Source organism: Clupea harengus, chromosome 26 (assembly GCF_900700415.2).
Source record: "Clupea harengus chromosome 26, Ch_v2.0.2, whole genome shotgun sequence".
NCBI classification, from domain to species: domain Eukaryota; kingdom Metazoa; phylum Chordata; class Actinopteri; order Clupeiformes; family Clupeidae; genus Clupea; species Clupea harengus.
In genome coordinates, this window is record NC_045177.1 from 11,639,722 (window position 1) to 11,654,721 (window position 15,000).

Here is a 15,000-nt window from a genome sequence, read left to right on the forward strand (position 1 = left end):
GAGGTGCTGGAGATGTCCTTTAAACCCAGTGACATCATCACTTCTGGAGGTGCTGGAGATGTCCTTTAAATCCAGTATTTTGTGAAAGCATTGTACTCCAAAAGATAGGAAATGTTTTAAGACTATTCACTGATTCTTTTCTCCTACTTCAAACCGTTTGCTAGCGCTCAGGAGCGTGATGGTAGAATGCCCCTGGAGCATGCATCCTGATGACACCAACACGCTCGCTCGGTTCTTTTCTCATCATGCTGCTCTGTTTATGAGAAATGGATATTAACTATACACTACTGCTTCTGTTGGCTTGCTTTTTAATCTTTGCTTTTGTGTTTCTTGAGATGCACACTAGACATGGATCCAAAACCTTTTTTTGTGAAAAATCTAAGGAAAATGCAACGCCACTGTTCAAAGCCACCCCTCCCACATGCTTTGTGCATATGTTCCAATTTATATTCATATGTTTCTTTCTGAAGTGCATCACCAAAGCCTCATGGGAGACATGTATATCTATATGGGGATCAGTCTGTGTAGATCTGATTAGTGTGAACCTGTGTGTGTGTGTGTGTGTGTGTGTGTGTGTGTGTGTGTGTGTGTGTGTGTGATACCTGTGGGTGTGTGTGTGTGTGTGTGTGATGCCTGGGGCTCAGTCTGTGTATATCTGATTAGTGTGAACCTGGGTACCGCTCCGGCTCCTCCATCATCAGAGGATGGCTGGTTCATCCTAGGTGTCGATCCCATGTTGTCTTGCACCGCCGTGAGCACATCAGGTGTCGTCGCCTCAGTGTCTGTTCTATTGTTTCTCTGTTGTTTTTTTTTACCTTTTGATTCTGTTTCTTGCTGTCAAATTGTTTTTGCTGTGGCTAGTTTAGTTTAGTATTGGGATGTTGCTGTGGCGTGTCCTGTCCGTGTGGTGTGTGTGTGTGTGTGTGTGTGTGTGTGTGTGTGTGGTGAGTGTGTGTGTGATACCTGTGAATTTGTGTGTGTGTGATGCCTGTGGTTAAGTGTGTGTGTGTGTGTGATGCCTGTGGTTAAGTGTGTGTGTGTGATGCCTGTGGTTAAGTGTGTGTGTGTGATGCCTGTGGTTAAGTGTGTGTGTGTGATCCCTGTGGTTAAGTGTGTGTGTGTGTGTGTGATGCCTATGAATTTGTGTGTGTGTGTGTGATGCCTGTGGTTAAGTGTGTGTGTGTGTGTGTGATACCTGTGGTTGTTGTTGTTGTTGTGTGTGTGTGATGCCTGTGGTTGTCTGTGTGTGTGTGTGTGCGTGATACCTGTGGTTAAGTGTGTGTGTGTGTGATGCCTGTGGTTAAGTGTGTGTGTGTGTGTGTGATGCCTGTGGTGTGTGTGTGTGTGTGATGCCTGTGGTGTGTGTGTGTGTGTGATGCCTGTGGTGTGTGTGTGTGTGTGTGTGATACCTGTGAATGTGTGTGTGTGTGTGATGCCTATGGTTAAGTGTGTGTGTGTGATACCTGTGGTTGTGTGTGTGTGTGTGTGTGATGCCTGTAGTTGTGTGTGTGTGTGTGTGATACCTGTGGTTGTGTGTGTGTGTAATACCTGTGTATAAGTGTGTGTGTGTGTGTGATGCCTGTGGTTAAGTGTGTGTGTGTGTGTGATGGCTGTTGTTGTTGTGTGTGTGTGTGAGATGTCTGTTGTTGTTGTGTGTGTGTGTGTGTGATGGCGGATCGCTTCTTCCCTCTACAGTGGGCTCTCTGACCTCGGTGTGTGTGTGATGCCTGTTGTTGTGTGTGTGTGTAATACCTGTGGTTAAGTGTGTGTGTGTAATACCTGTGTATAAGTGTGTGTGTGTGATGCCTGTTGTTGTGTGTGTGTGTGTGTGTGTGTGATGCCTGTTGTTGTTGTTGTTGTTGTTGTTATGTGTGTGTGTGATGCCTGTTGTTGTTGTGTGTGTGTGTGATGTCTGTTGTTGTTGTTGTTGTTGTTGTGTGTGTGTGTGATGTCTGTTGTTGTTGTGTGTGTGTGTGATGCCTGTTGTTGTTGTTGTTGTGTGTGTGTGTGATGCCTGTTGTTGTTGTGTGTGTGTGTGATGCCTGTTGTTGTTGTTGTGTGTGTGTGTGTGATGTCTGTTGTTGTTGTTGTTGTGTGTGTGTGTGTGTGTGTGATGTCTGTTGTTGTTGTTGTGTGTGTGTGTGTGTGTGTGTGTGTGTGATGTCTGTGGTTGTTGTTGTGTGTGTGTGTGATGTCTGTTGTTGTTGTTGTGTGTGTGTGTGATGTCTGTGGTTGTTGTTGTGTGTGTGTGTGTGATGTCTGTTGTTGTTGTTGTTGTGTGTGTGTGATGCCTGTTGTTGTTGTTGTGTGTGTGTGATGGCGGATCGCTTCTTCCCTCTACAGTGGGCTCTCTGACCTCACTCTGCCCGTCTGAGCTGCAGGGCAGGTTGACCAGGAGCATATCCTGGGCAGGTACTCCACACGTGGACACACACACCCCCCTCTCCCACACACCGACCCCTCACCTCCACACCATCCCCCCTCTCTTCCCCTCTCCTCCACACCCCCACATCATCACATCATCCCTCCTCTCCTCCACACCCCCACACCATCCCCCCTCTCCTCCTCTCCTCCTCTCCTCCACACCATCCCCCTCTCCTCCTCTCCTCCTCTCCTCCACACCATCCCCCTCTCCTCCTCTCCTCCTCTCCTCCTCTCCTCCACACCATCCCCCTCTCCTTTCCTCCTCTCCTCCACACCCCCACACCCCCCCTCTCCTCCACACCATCCCCCCTCTCCTCCTCTCCTCCTCTCCTCCACACCATCCCCCCTCTCCTCCTCTCCTCCTCTCCTCCACACCATCCCTCCTCTCCTCCACACCCCCACACCATCCCCCCTCTCCCCCACACCATCCCTCCTCTCCCCCACACCCCCACACCATCCCTCCTCTCCTCCTCTCCCCCACACCATCACTCCTCTCCTCCACACCCCCACACCATCACTCCTCTCCTCCACACCCCACACCATCCCTCCTCTCCTCCACACCCCCACACCATCCCTCCTCTCCTCCTCTCCTCCACACCCCCACACCATCCCCCCTCTCCCCACACCATCCCTCCTCTCCCCCACACCCCCACACCATCCCTCCTCTCCTCCTCTCCCCCACACCATCACTCCTCTCCTCCACACCCCCACACCATCCCTCCTCTCCTCCACACCCCCACACCATCCCTCCTCTCCTCCTCTCCTCCACACCCCCACACCATCCCTCCTCTCCCCCTCTCCCCCACACCATCCCTCCTCTGCTCTGGGTGCCTCTCCGTGTGTCTGCCTGCCCGCCCGCCCGTCCACTACTCTCTCTCTCTCTCTCTCTCTCTCTCTCTCTCTTTCCGTGTCTCTTAACTTCTCAGTGATTCTCTTGTTTAACTGCTTTTGTCTCTGGCTAGGGAAGACCAATCAAAACCAATCCGATCCCCTCCCCAGCACCGCTTCGTGGCTTGCTATTGGCTGCTGAAGCCGAGTGGGAGGGGGTGGGTGGTGATTCCCTGCTGTGGTGATTAATCCCCCCCCCCCCCCCCCTTCTCCTCCACCATCTTGTCAGTCTGATAGCACTCCACCAGCCCCCATCTGTGTGTTCTAACTGGGAGGAGTGTGACCTGCATGGCGACAGTGAAGACCAGAACTTCTCTTCTTCATTTGAGCTCCATCCCTCCCTCCCTCTCTCTTCTGAAAGGAGCTTGCTTCATGTTAAAACCAGCCCCTGCTTTTTTCCTGTAGTCATTTGTATTGAGGTCCTCTTGGTTTATTGTTGTGTGCCCTGAGGATGAAGCTGTAGTGGGCGCCGTCCTCCGTGCCTTAGTGCCCCTACGGGCTGGAGAGGTCTGGATCGTTCCACTGTTGCTCACTAGTCTGTGTGTGTGTGTGTGTGTGTGTGTGTGTGTGTGTGTGTGTGTGTGTGTGTCTGTGTGTCTGTGTGTCTGTGTCTGTGTCTGTGTCTGTGTCTGTGTCTGTGTCTGTGTCTGTGTCTGTGTCTGTGTCTGTGTGTGTGTGTGTGTGTGTGTGTGTCGCTCAGAATCAAAGAGCTGCTATCAGGAAGACAACCCAATCAATGAAGATGCCGCTTGTGTGATCACTCATCCATCATCTGTGTGTGTGTGTGTGAGTGTGTGTGAGTGTGTGTGTGTGTGTCGCTCAGAATCAAAGAGCTGCTATCAGGAAGACAACCCAATCAATGAAGATGCCGCTTGTGTGATCACTCATCCATCATCTGTGTGTGTGTGTGTGTGTGTGTGTGTGTGTGTGTGTGTGTGTGTGTGTGTGTGTGTGTGTGTGTGTGTGTGTGTGTGAGAGAGTGTGTGTGTGTGTGTTTTGACCTTTCTCCAATCAGCATTTGTGATTTACGATTTATTTAGTTATATTAAGCATGGGAAATGGAGGTCTTTTGACGCAACATCAATAAACAGATGATTCTGTCTTAAATGTTCTGCAGAGCGCTTGTGTGAATGCATGACGGTTCTTTAGTATGTGTGTAGTACTGATGTGTGTCTCTGCATGTCCGTAAGTGGGGGTCTGTCAACATAGGGTATTCCACACTTCCTTTGAGTTCTAATATGGCACCTTTCCTGCTCTTCACTGACAACCTCATGTATTCTCTCTCTCCCTCTCTCTCTCTCTCTCCCTCTCTCGCTCTCTCTCTCTCTCTCTCGCTCTCTTTCTCTTTCTCTCGCTCTCTTTCTGTCTCTCTCTCTCTCTCTCTCCCTCCCCCCCTCTCTCTCTCTCTCTCCCTCCCCCCTCTCTCTCTCTCTCTCTCCCTCCCCCTCTCTCTCTCTCCCTCCCCCCCTCTCTCTCTCGCTCTCTCTCTCTCTCCCTCCCCCTCTCCCTCTCTCTCTCTCTCTCCCTCCCCCTCTCTCTCTCTCTCTCTCTCTCTCGCTCTCTCTCTCTCTCTCCCTCCCTCCCTCCCCCTCTCTCTCTCTCTCTCTCTCTCTCGCTCTCTCTCTCTCTCTCCCTCCCTCCCTCCCCCCCTCTCTCTCTCTCTCTCGCTCTCTCTCTCTCTCCCTCCCTCCCTCCCTCCCTCCCCCTCTCTCTCTTTCTCTCCCTCCCCCCTCTCTCTCTCTCCCTCTCTCTCTCCCTCCCCCTCTCCCTCTCTCTCTCCCTCCCCCTCTCCCTCCCCCTCTCCCTCTCCCTCTCTCTCCCTCCCTCTCCCTCCCTCTCTCTCTCCCTCTCTCTCTCTCTCCCTCCCTCTCTCTCTCCCTCTCTCTCTCCCTCTCTCTCTCCCTCTCTCTCTCTCCCTCTCTCTCTCTCTCTCTCTCTCTCTCTCCCTCTCTCCCTCTCTCTCTCTGGCTGCAGACTCAGTGGTGGTGTTGGAGGAGGGTGGCGGTGTGAGGGGTCCAGAGTCTCCGGAGCTGGAGGAGTTTGAGGCCATGCCATCAGAACCCATCTTCATGAGCGCCGACAAGTTCAGCAAGACTACCCCCGCCCCCCCACTGAGCAGGGTAAGGGACCGCCAGAACCAACCAGAACCAACCAATCACAGGAGAGCCAGGACATTTAAAGGAGAGGGTTCAGACCTGCACAGGGGAGGCCAGATGGTTTAATGAAAAATGTCAGGTTCAATTTTGAATGGAAAGTCCAACAAGTTCCCCCCCCAGGCACCCTTCTCTCATATGAAACCCAAATGTCATGACGATAGCCAGCGGCGCTGTAGCATGTGTTTTACAAATTGCTGCCCATTCCCTTCTGGTTCGCATAGATGAATTTGAAATGAATATTTGAAAGGCAGCTGCCCGTTAACTCTTCTGTTTTTTGTGTTTTGCCTCCAGTCGTCCTCCAGCTCCAGCCAGGATGATGAGAAGTCTACCCTGGAGGAGGTGAGTGAGGGGGCCATCCCCATTGACCAGCCCCCCCTCACACTCTCCCCTGCCGGGCCAGAGGACGCGGACCTGCCCTTCCCACACTCCCAGACGCTCAACAAGTCCAGCTCCTCGCCAGAGCTGCAGACCTTACCTGAGGCCTTCGCTAAGGCTGCTTCGGGCTCTGGGCCTGGGGTAGGCGACGGGCCCAGGGTAGGACCTGGGAGTGGGGTAGGCGATGGGCCTAGGGTAGGACCTGGGACTGGAGTAGGCGATGGGCCCAGGGTTCGCACCCCTGTGGAGGGGAAGGCCCAGGGTGAGCGGGAGGCAGGCGGGAGTGAGGCGGGTGGGCAGGGTGACTCTGCAACAACAACAACAACAACAACAACATCAGTGGCAGCAGTGGCAGGAGGAGGAGGAGGAGGAGGAGGAGCTGGAGTGAGTGGAGGTGCCAGCGTGTCCTCGTCCTCCTCGGCACCTCGCATGCGTCTGGAGTTCCCTGCCCCGCCACAGCCAGGGCCCCTCTCTCCAAGTGGTCACCGGCCCCGGGGCCACACCATATCAGTGTCGGCCCCCTCCTCCCGCCGCGACAGGAAGATGGACAGAGACTCGTACCACAACAGGCCGGGACCCTCCAACTCTGAGAAGGCCAGCGGACTCAGCCCCAGGTGAGAGAGACACGCTCCAACTGAGTGATGTGTGTTTCTGTGGGATGCGATAGGATAGAAGGCATAATCTATCATAATCAATCATTATTAGATTGATCATCCTTTCTGTGCTCTCAGCAAAGGCAGCTCTTCTCAGATTTAGGGCTGCAACAACTAATTGATTCAATCGACAAAAAAAAATGTGTTGCCAACTAATTTAATAGTCGATTAGTTGTCATGAGACATGACAACTAATCACGAAGTTCGTAGTTGCACACATTAAATAGTTCATTAGACATAGAAACAAAAGTGCTTTCTAAATATAGGCTATGGAGTAGCTAGAATATTTCATTTAAACATTTAAATCTAGGAGCATTTGACCAAACCCGGGCCTTTGCTAAGACGGTAGTCGGCTGCGTTTATACGGGTCCAAAGTTGACCAGCGCGGGTACACTTCTGCCGTAGCCTGCAGGTATATGAAAAGGAAGCATGTCGGCTCTGCAACATAGACAAAAGCCCAGGGGCCACCTCGACGACACTAGTCTGGTGCTATGCAAACTAAACTCGTGGGGGTTTGTTGAGATGTAGTTATATTATGTGAAGTTATGAAAACACCTAAATCGAACAATAGAAACCGATTAGAAGAGCAGAAAGTTGCTAACTCTACTGGTTATGCTACGTCACCAGCAGTGCTATGTGCATTATGTACAGTAGATGAGTAGGAACACTGCCACTAGTCACACAGACGCTGAATATTAATCTTGTGCTGATGAACCCACGAGGTTATGCTGTTCCTCACTTGTGCAGTGACGTGCAATTTGGTTGGACAGTTTCTTTTATTATACCCTTCGTTCTGTTTAGCATCAAAGTGTCACTAGTGTTTCGGATTGTTTCCAATAGAGGCGTGGTTGTGTTCACGTTGAAAAGCCCTTGGCTCTGGACCTGTTTGTGTTCTCATGCTGGGATATAAGTGAAGTGATGGGAATGTGATACTGTGAAAGAAATTAAACAGTCCAACAAAATGTCCCAAAAATATGGAAATTATGGTCTTCTTAATCTTTTTGATAAATGCATCAAGTAATATATAAATGCATTTAATGTAACATGTTATGATTTTGTTTATAACATCCATTGAATGAAAAACCATGGTTAGTGCATACAAATTTGTATCTGTTCAACTAATCGGGGAAAAAAAGAACTGACAGAATAATCGATTATCAAAATAATGGTTGGTGGCAGCCCTCCTCAGATGCCTCCTGGATGTCTGTGCCTGTTGTCTAGCAGCTGCAGTAGATGCGTCCCCCTCAACAAGCACTAATTGGGCCAGTAGACTCTAATGTATTCCTGATTGGTGACACATTGAAAGACGTTCAGCGTGTCGGGACAATATTCTGCTTTTTTAGCCGTGCAGAGAACTGCTTCCCTCCTCCTCCTCCTCCTCCTCCTCCTCCTCACTCATTCAGTGGAGTTGGTACCCACTCCATCCTTCACTGAAGTGACTGATCTGTAATCTCATCTGGGAAGCAATAGCGGCCCGAATCTGAGCTCATTCTTCTCCATAAACAGCCACTGATGGGGCCCCGTGGACCACAATGCATCCTGTTTGTGTTCATAACCTCGCTCATTTGGGTGGACGTGTCATATATTCTTTCCTTTTTCCCCCTAACAAAACAACTTGTTTTTTTCCTCTCTGTACTGCCAGAGGAATTGCAGAGAAATTACACTCATCCATCTTACTTCCTGTCTGCCTTAGTATAACAGCAGCACTCAGGGTGTGCAATGTTACCTAGAGCTGGGATAAGGTACCCAGGTATAAGGTGACTGGAACACATGTGGCCCCGATGTGGCCCCGAGTCGGCCCCGAGTCAGCGCACAGATGCCCAGAGGGGGTGCAGAGAGTGTGTGGAGCGTCCTGACATGGCTTGGCATCCTGCCGGAGCAGGGAGGCATGAAAAAGAGCAGTGCTTAATAATCACAGCTGACAGCTGACGGGGTTAACTGGGACACATTGCTCTGTCTGAAGGTGGCAGTGCTTGGGAGAAGTTGAGTGTCTGGCCTATTCTGCAAATCAAATGTGCTATCGGTAGAGTTGGTGTGTGTGTGGTGGAGGACTTCAGCATCACTGCTGGTCTATTTTGAGCTGCTGTTGTCAGGGTGAGGCTGGGCCACCGCTGTGTGCGTCTGTGCTGCGCAGCCCAACGCTCTTCTCTGGATGATCATTGTATTGGCAGATGGGAGCCGTCAGAGGAAGTGTTAGTCTCTGGAGTGAGGGCCCGGCGTGCCGACGGCTGTGCGGAGAAGGGTCAGGAGAGGAGCTCGGCCTGCCGGAAAGATCCAGAATAACAGCAGGCTGCATTAAGACCACATCAACTCTGAGAGCTACCCAGGCTGTATGGGGCCCTATAATGGACCACTTATCTCTACAAGGCCATTTGCGCTGCTCGTTTGGTTCCCTTCCATCACTTTGTTCAGTCATTCTCTCAGCTAAAGGGAATTGGCACATTGTGTTTTTTTTTCCTCATCAGTGTTACTGATTAAAGGCCTCTCTCTGGGCAGCGCGCTGCCTATTTAGTTTACCACTCTTTCTGTGTCTTTGAAGATTAGTATGGGGACTCTTTGCCCAGTGCTTCGTTTGAGCTGATTTTAGTCTAATCTGGCTAAACGAAATCCAACTATTGATGTATGACTTTTTTGTATTGCCGAAAGGTCTGATGTTGTTGTGCATTTAATTAGTTAAAGATTAATTTAATGAACGAGGCATTTTTTTTTTTTACAATCAATGATTTCTTCTTCTTCGTCTTCGTCTTCTTCTGGCCAGGCTGCCTATGGCAGCAGTAGCAAACACGTCGCGATAGACACTTCCTCGATAGCAATAAGAAAAAAGTTTCAATAAGTTTGTCTAGTTAAATGCAAATCCTTCTGAAAAGCGCATAATGAATACGAGACGTTTTGTTGCATGAACAAACCCCGAGGGTGCTCCCTCCCTCACTCAGAAACAGAAACTCGCTTATCAGCTGTACAACAACACAAGAGGAACGGAAGTGAGAAGATGATTGCAGTTAGGAAGGAAACAAGGAAGACATTGTCATTTTACAAGATCAGAGCACAGTTGTGTGGACATAGGAGTGCAACGGTTTCAACCGGGAACACAACAAACATGTTTTCTCCAGAGCTGAATAGAAAAAGAGTAGTGCCACTCATAATTAAGGCATGGCAGTCTTCTCCACTAGAGGCCCAATGAGGGCTAGACCTGTGCTCACCATTCCTTACTTCCTTATGGGGAGCAATGAAGAGGAACGTTTAGACTTAAAGTACAGAGGGTGTCTGCTTCTTGGATAAAAAAGAAGATTGTGAGCGGCTGCATTTTGTAGTTTTAGGAAGTTTTTTTAATTAAGACCTTTGTCAGGTTTTTAATGGCACACACGACACACTGGAACACACACGTGCATATATGGAGGCGACACAGGACACACACACACACACACACACACACACACGCAGGTAGGCCTGAGGTCGCGGTGAATTTATTTTCTGCTTTTTCCCATCCTGGACCGTCCTTCCTCAAGGACCCCCCAGGAGCAGTGGGCAGCTTGTAGCGCCCGGGGACCAAGTGAAGTGAACTGTCCATCTTTGGTCAGGGATGGACATGTGTTCTGTTATTTTGCATGTTTTTTCTGTTGGGGTCCTTAGTGGAGGAAACCCCTTGTGAACACGGGGAGAACATGCAAACTCCACACAGAAAGGCCCGGGAGATAGCCCACCTGAGCACTGTGCACTCTGGGGAGGACCTGCCCCCCAGAGCCAACAGCACCCCATGCGGGAATCTAACCCATGACCTTCTTGCTGTGAGGCGGCAGTGCAAGCAGTGCAAGCAACTGAGCTAAGTGTGTGAGCCGCTGCAGTTTGTATCAGCCGGAGGTTCTTTAGTGAGCCATTATTGCATCCGGATAGTAAAGTATTGTGGTAGGCTAGTTGTTGATTTTCATAGGGGTTCAATACTTTTGCAAAACACTGTATAAATCCCTGAAGATGCAGTCAGCGAGTTTGGGGAAAGGTTGTTGATATTTGAGCTCAACAGCAAATCAAGTTACACCCTTTCCTTCTGTGCTCCTGAGGCAATGTGCTGATTGGCCAGTCCGAGCCATTAGGTTTTCCATTTACAAAGCCAGGACTGTGTAGGCTGTGCACACTAAACAGCTAGAGGATTTTATTTTATTTTATTTTATTTTATTTTAGGAAATTAACAGTAATTACATATATATATATATATATATATATATATATATATATATATATTCTGCCACACAATCCCCTCTTCCTATCTCCACCCAGCCGACCTCAAGCAGATGGGTCCCCCCTTATGTGCCGTGGTTCTGCCTAAGGTTTTTCTTGCCCGTGTTGCCATTGTGCTTGCACTAAGGGGGTTTCAGGCTCTGGGCTCTGTAAAGCTTCTTGAGACAATTGTATTGTTATGGCGCTATATCAATACAATTGAATTAAATTGAATTTCTAGATCTATATCATCTATTTATTTTGGGCTATATTACTCAGCCCTACTAGAACCATATGTTAAAAAGTTGTGAAATTTGGCACACTTACTGGGGATAATCCCCTGATTCTTTTCACGTCTTTGCCTTGAGCACTCTAGCGCCACCAATGGGTCAAATTTGGGGGTGCGTTTGACGTAAAACTAGCTGTGAATGCATACAGCCACGCCCTTGACATAGTGACATCAGGTTTCTCTGGCAACTACGCCCTGCTCCCTCATTGCTGCTCGTATTGGCATTATAGAAAATGTATTAGAAACCCAAATTCTCTCAGCTTAGAATGGCATTATAGGAATGTTAACCATAAACCAAATCTCTCAGTTTAAATGACATTATAGAAATGTCATCATAAACCAAAATCTCCTCAGTTTAGAATGACATTATAGAAAACGTATCCATAAACCAAATCTCTCAGTTAGAATGACATTATAGAATGTATCATAAACCAAATCTCTCAGTTTAGAATGACAATTATAGAAATGTATCATAAACCAAATCTCTCAGCTTACAATGGACATTGAGTAGAAATGTATCATAAACCAATCTCTCAGTTTAGAATGACATTATAGAAATGGTATCATAACCAAATCTCTCAGCTTAGATGACATTATAGAAATGTATCAGATACCAATCTCTCCAGGCTTAGAATGACATTATAGAAATGTATTCATAAAACCAAATCTCTCAGCTTACGGTGACATTATAGAAATGTATTAGAAACCCAATGCTCTCAGGCTTTAGAATGACATTATAAGAAATGTATCATAAACCAAATCTCTCAGCTTAGAATGACATTATAGAAATGTATTATAAACCAAATCTCTCAGCTTAGGATGACATTATAGAAATGTATTAGAAACCAAATCTCTCAGCTTAGAATGACATTATAGAAATGTATCATAAACCAAATCTCTCAGCTTAGAATGACATTATATAAATGTATTATAAACCAAATCTCTCAGCTTAGAATGACATTGGTTTTGGTTAGACATACAAGTTTTCAAACGTAATTGCTTTGAGGGTGTGTCTGTGTGGGTTCAATCATCAGTTTTGTTTTCCCAATTTGTTTTCACTTCAGTAAGTTCAACAGATAACCTTGATGTCCTTGTTATTGTCCATCTAGCTGCTGTGTGTCCGTTATGATTATGTAGGAGGTCAACCTTTTATATCCATGGTTACATTACAAGGTTGGGATATTTACACTTCATTTGGATAGTCCACCTACAGACTTTACAGATGGTTTGTTGAAATTCAAGTTCAGTCTTTCTAATTGTTCACTGAACATCATCTTAACCTCAACCAAACCCAACCCCTAACCCTAACCTTAACCATACATTATAGTTAACAGAGTTTCAGCAGATAGATAGATAGATAGATAGATGGATACTTTATTAATCCCGAGGGAAATTTAGGTCATCCAGTAGCTTATACACTTAACTTAACTCACAAACATACATACACAAATCACAGTAGAAAAACAATACACATAGGGAGAACATGTTCACAGGGAGTAGGGTGTATACAGATATTATACAGATATTACAGTGTGCATTGATTGTGTCAGTGTTGACGTCCACGAGGAAAGTAGTGCAAAGAGTGCAGAGAGATAGTGTTCATGTGCTTGTGTCGATAGTGCAAGGATAGAGTACTTGTGCTTGTGTGTGTGTGTGTGGATAGTGCAAGGATAGAGTACTTGTGCTTGTGTGTGTGTGTGTGTGTGGATAGTGCAAGAATAGAGTGCTTGTGCTTGTGTGTGTGTGTGTGTGTGGATAGTGCAAGGATAGAGTACCCGTGCTTGTGTGTGTGTGTGTGTGGATAGTGCAAGGATAGAGTACTTGTGCTTGTGTGTGTGTGTGTGTGTGTGTGTGTGTGGATAGAGTACTTGTGCTTGTGTGTGTGAGGAGATTTACAGTCTGTGCATCTGTAGATGGTCAGCAGAGAGGACCATTCAAATGGTTGTAAACTCTTTTGTTCCATAGCACATAGTACATACATCTCTTTACCCTAAAGGGGGAATCCTATGTTAGGATATCTGAACCAGATTTTATAAGTTGTTTTTTAAAATCCGTTTTAAACTAAAGAGGAAAAATACTGTCCTCACAGGAAGGCTGCAACTTCAGAATGGAAGGTGCCCTTCACCTGGTTATCTTGCGCATTAAAGACGAGAGATAAATTCCCCAGAACAGAACAGTTATTTTTTTTCAAATCGCAGTCTCATTGTGTCATCGCAAATATCGGCCGTGTTCATTTCTTCGTGAAGGGTCTAGTTAACAGTGGCTAATAATGCCCGTTGCAATCAGAATGTGATTGAATTGTAGTAGCACACTTATTCACTTGCAATAACATCATCATTGCTCTGAAGTGTGACCGAACTACGAGAGTGCTTCTTCAGATGGCGACCTGGTGTAGCCCGTATTCTGTCCACAGATATAGTCTTCAAGAGATGATTATGCCTGATTATGATGTTTCCATATCTTAGTAGGATCACCGCAAGATCAGATGTTCTAGCATCTTATCTAGTTTTGAAACTTTCTGATAAGACTCTTGTTCCCCTCATGGACACCCTGGGCCTCGTCAGTCAGTGAACCGCCAGTCAGAGTGGCAGGAGAGGGGAGGGAACCTCAAAGAGCACAAAAGCATTCCTTCACTGGATGTCTCCTCTGTTCTCAGTGCTCGGGGTTTGTTCATTCCTTCACTGGATGTCTCCTCTGTTCTCAGTGCTCTGGGTTTGTTCATTGATTTTGCCTTCTCTGTTTCCTCTCTCTCCAGTTTTGTCTTCCTGCAGCTTTACCATTCTCCCTTCTTTGGCAACGAGGCCAACAAGCCCCTTCTGTTACCCAAATCTCAGGTAGGTTTAGTCCCTGTATGTTTCTGTGTCAACATCCACCTATGTTTACGAACTCCACGCATGTTCACATACTCATCCACCAATGTTTAAATACTCGTGTAACTACAGTATATCCACCTATGTTTACGTACTCCACCCATGTTTACGTACTCGTGTAACTATATCCACCAATGTTTAAATACTCGGGTAACTATATCCACCAATGTTTAAATACTCGTGTAACTATATCCACCAATGTTTAAATACTCGTGTAACTATATCCACCAATGTTTAAATACTCGTGTAACTAGTATATCCACCCATGTTTAAATACTCGGGTAACTACTCGGCAGGGAAAGTAAACATCTCTAAGAGTGGAAGTTAGACCTGCAGCTAGATTACAGTGTGTTATAAAACCAGCAGTGATGCACCTGGACGTACTTCATATATATGTTTTTTTATTGTTACTATACCAAACCTTTATGCCACGCTATTATGTTCACTACCATGTTCCTAGTGTCATTCTTTCTCCATCTTCCATGAACTCTCCATTTTCACGTCAAAGCCCATTTCTGCTGTGAATCCATGTTTACAGTAGTGTCTCTTTCTTTGGTCCCAGTTGATTGACAGGGCGGTGAAGGTGCTGGATCAGATGCCCCCCTATGACACCCATAAGATCGGTGTGGTGTTTGTGGGAACAGGCCAGGTGCGGAACTATGATACATGATTACACCTGATCTGTCATTACACCTGTTTTCATGTCCAGTGCTTCATGAGGTGTTTACGAGTCCAGATTGTAAACACCTCTGTATATATACTGTATATCCTTACAAAAGCTACTCTCCTCCACTGAATGTTTCAAATCCACATGTAGGGGTGGGGATCTTGGGTATTCCTATGTAGCTAAGGATTTTAAGACCCAGCATAATGTTGTAGATGATATTCATTGTAGGAATTATATTAGTAATGACGTACAGGCAGTAATTGACACTACATATTGTGATTTGTTACAGTACAGTTTTTTGAGCGTACAGTATGTATGTAAATTTGATTGATGGCTTTCCTAACTTCTGTATCAAAGTGCTATTGAAATGCAGAGATACAACTTTACTTGGGACCAGTCCTGATCCTTCTCTAGGAAACGGGCCCAAAAAATAATGACAGCAGCATGTCAGACGTTACACTAAAAA

General features: G+C 46.9%; 1 protein-coding gene across 2 annotated transcripts in view; it reads left to right on the forward strand.

Moving 5' to 3' along the window:
- tsc2 (TSC complex subunit 2) overlaps positions 1-15,000 on the forward strand; it is a 45,587-nt gene that overhangs the window by 26,950 nt on the left and 3,637 nt on the right. For both annotated transcript variants that reach the window (XM_031563984.2, XM_031563986.2), the window contains 5 exons: positions 2,344-2,412; positions 5,287-5,432; positions 5,760-6,457; positions 13,753-13,831; positions 14,430-14,516. In XM_031563984.2, coding sequence (XP_031419844.1) covers positions 2,344-2,412; positions 5,287-5,432; positions 5,760-6,457; positions 13,753-13,831; positions 14,430-14,516 — 1,079 coding nt within the window. The remainder of the gene's footprint in view (positions 1-2,343; positions 2,413-5,286; positions 5,433-5,759; positions 6,458-13,752; positions 13,832-14,429; positions 14,517-15,000) is intronic.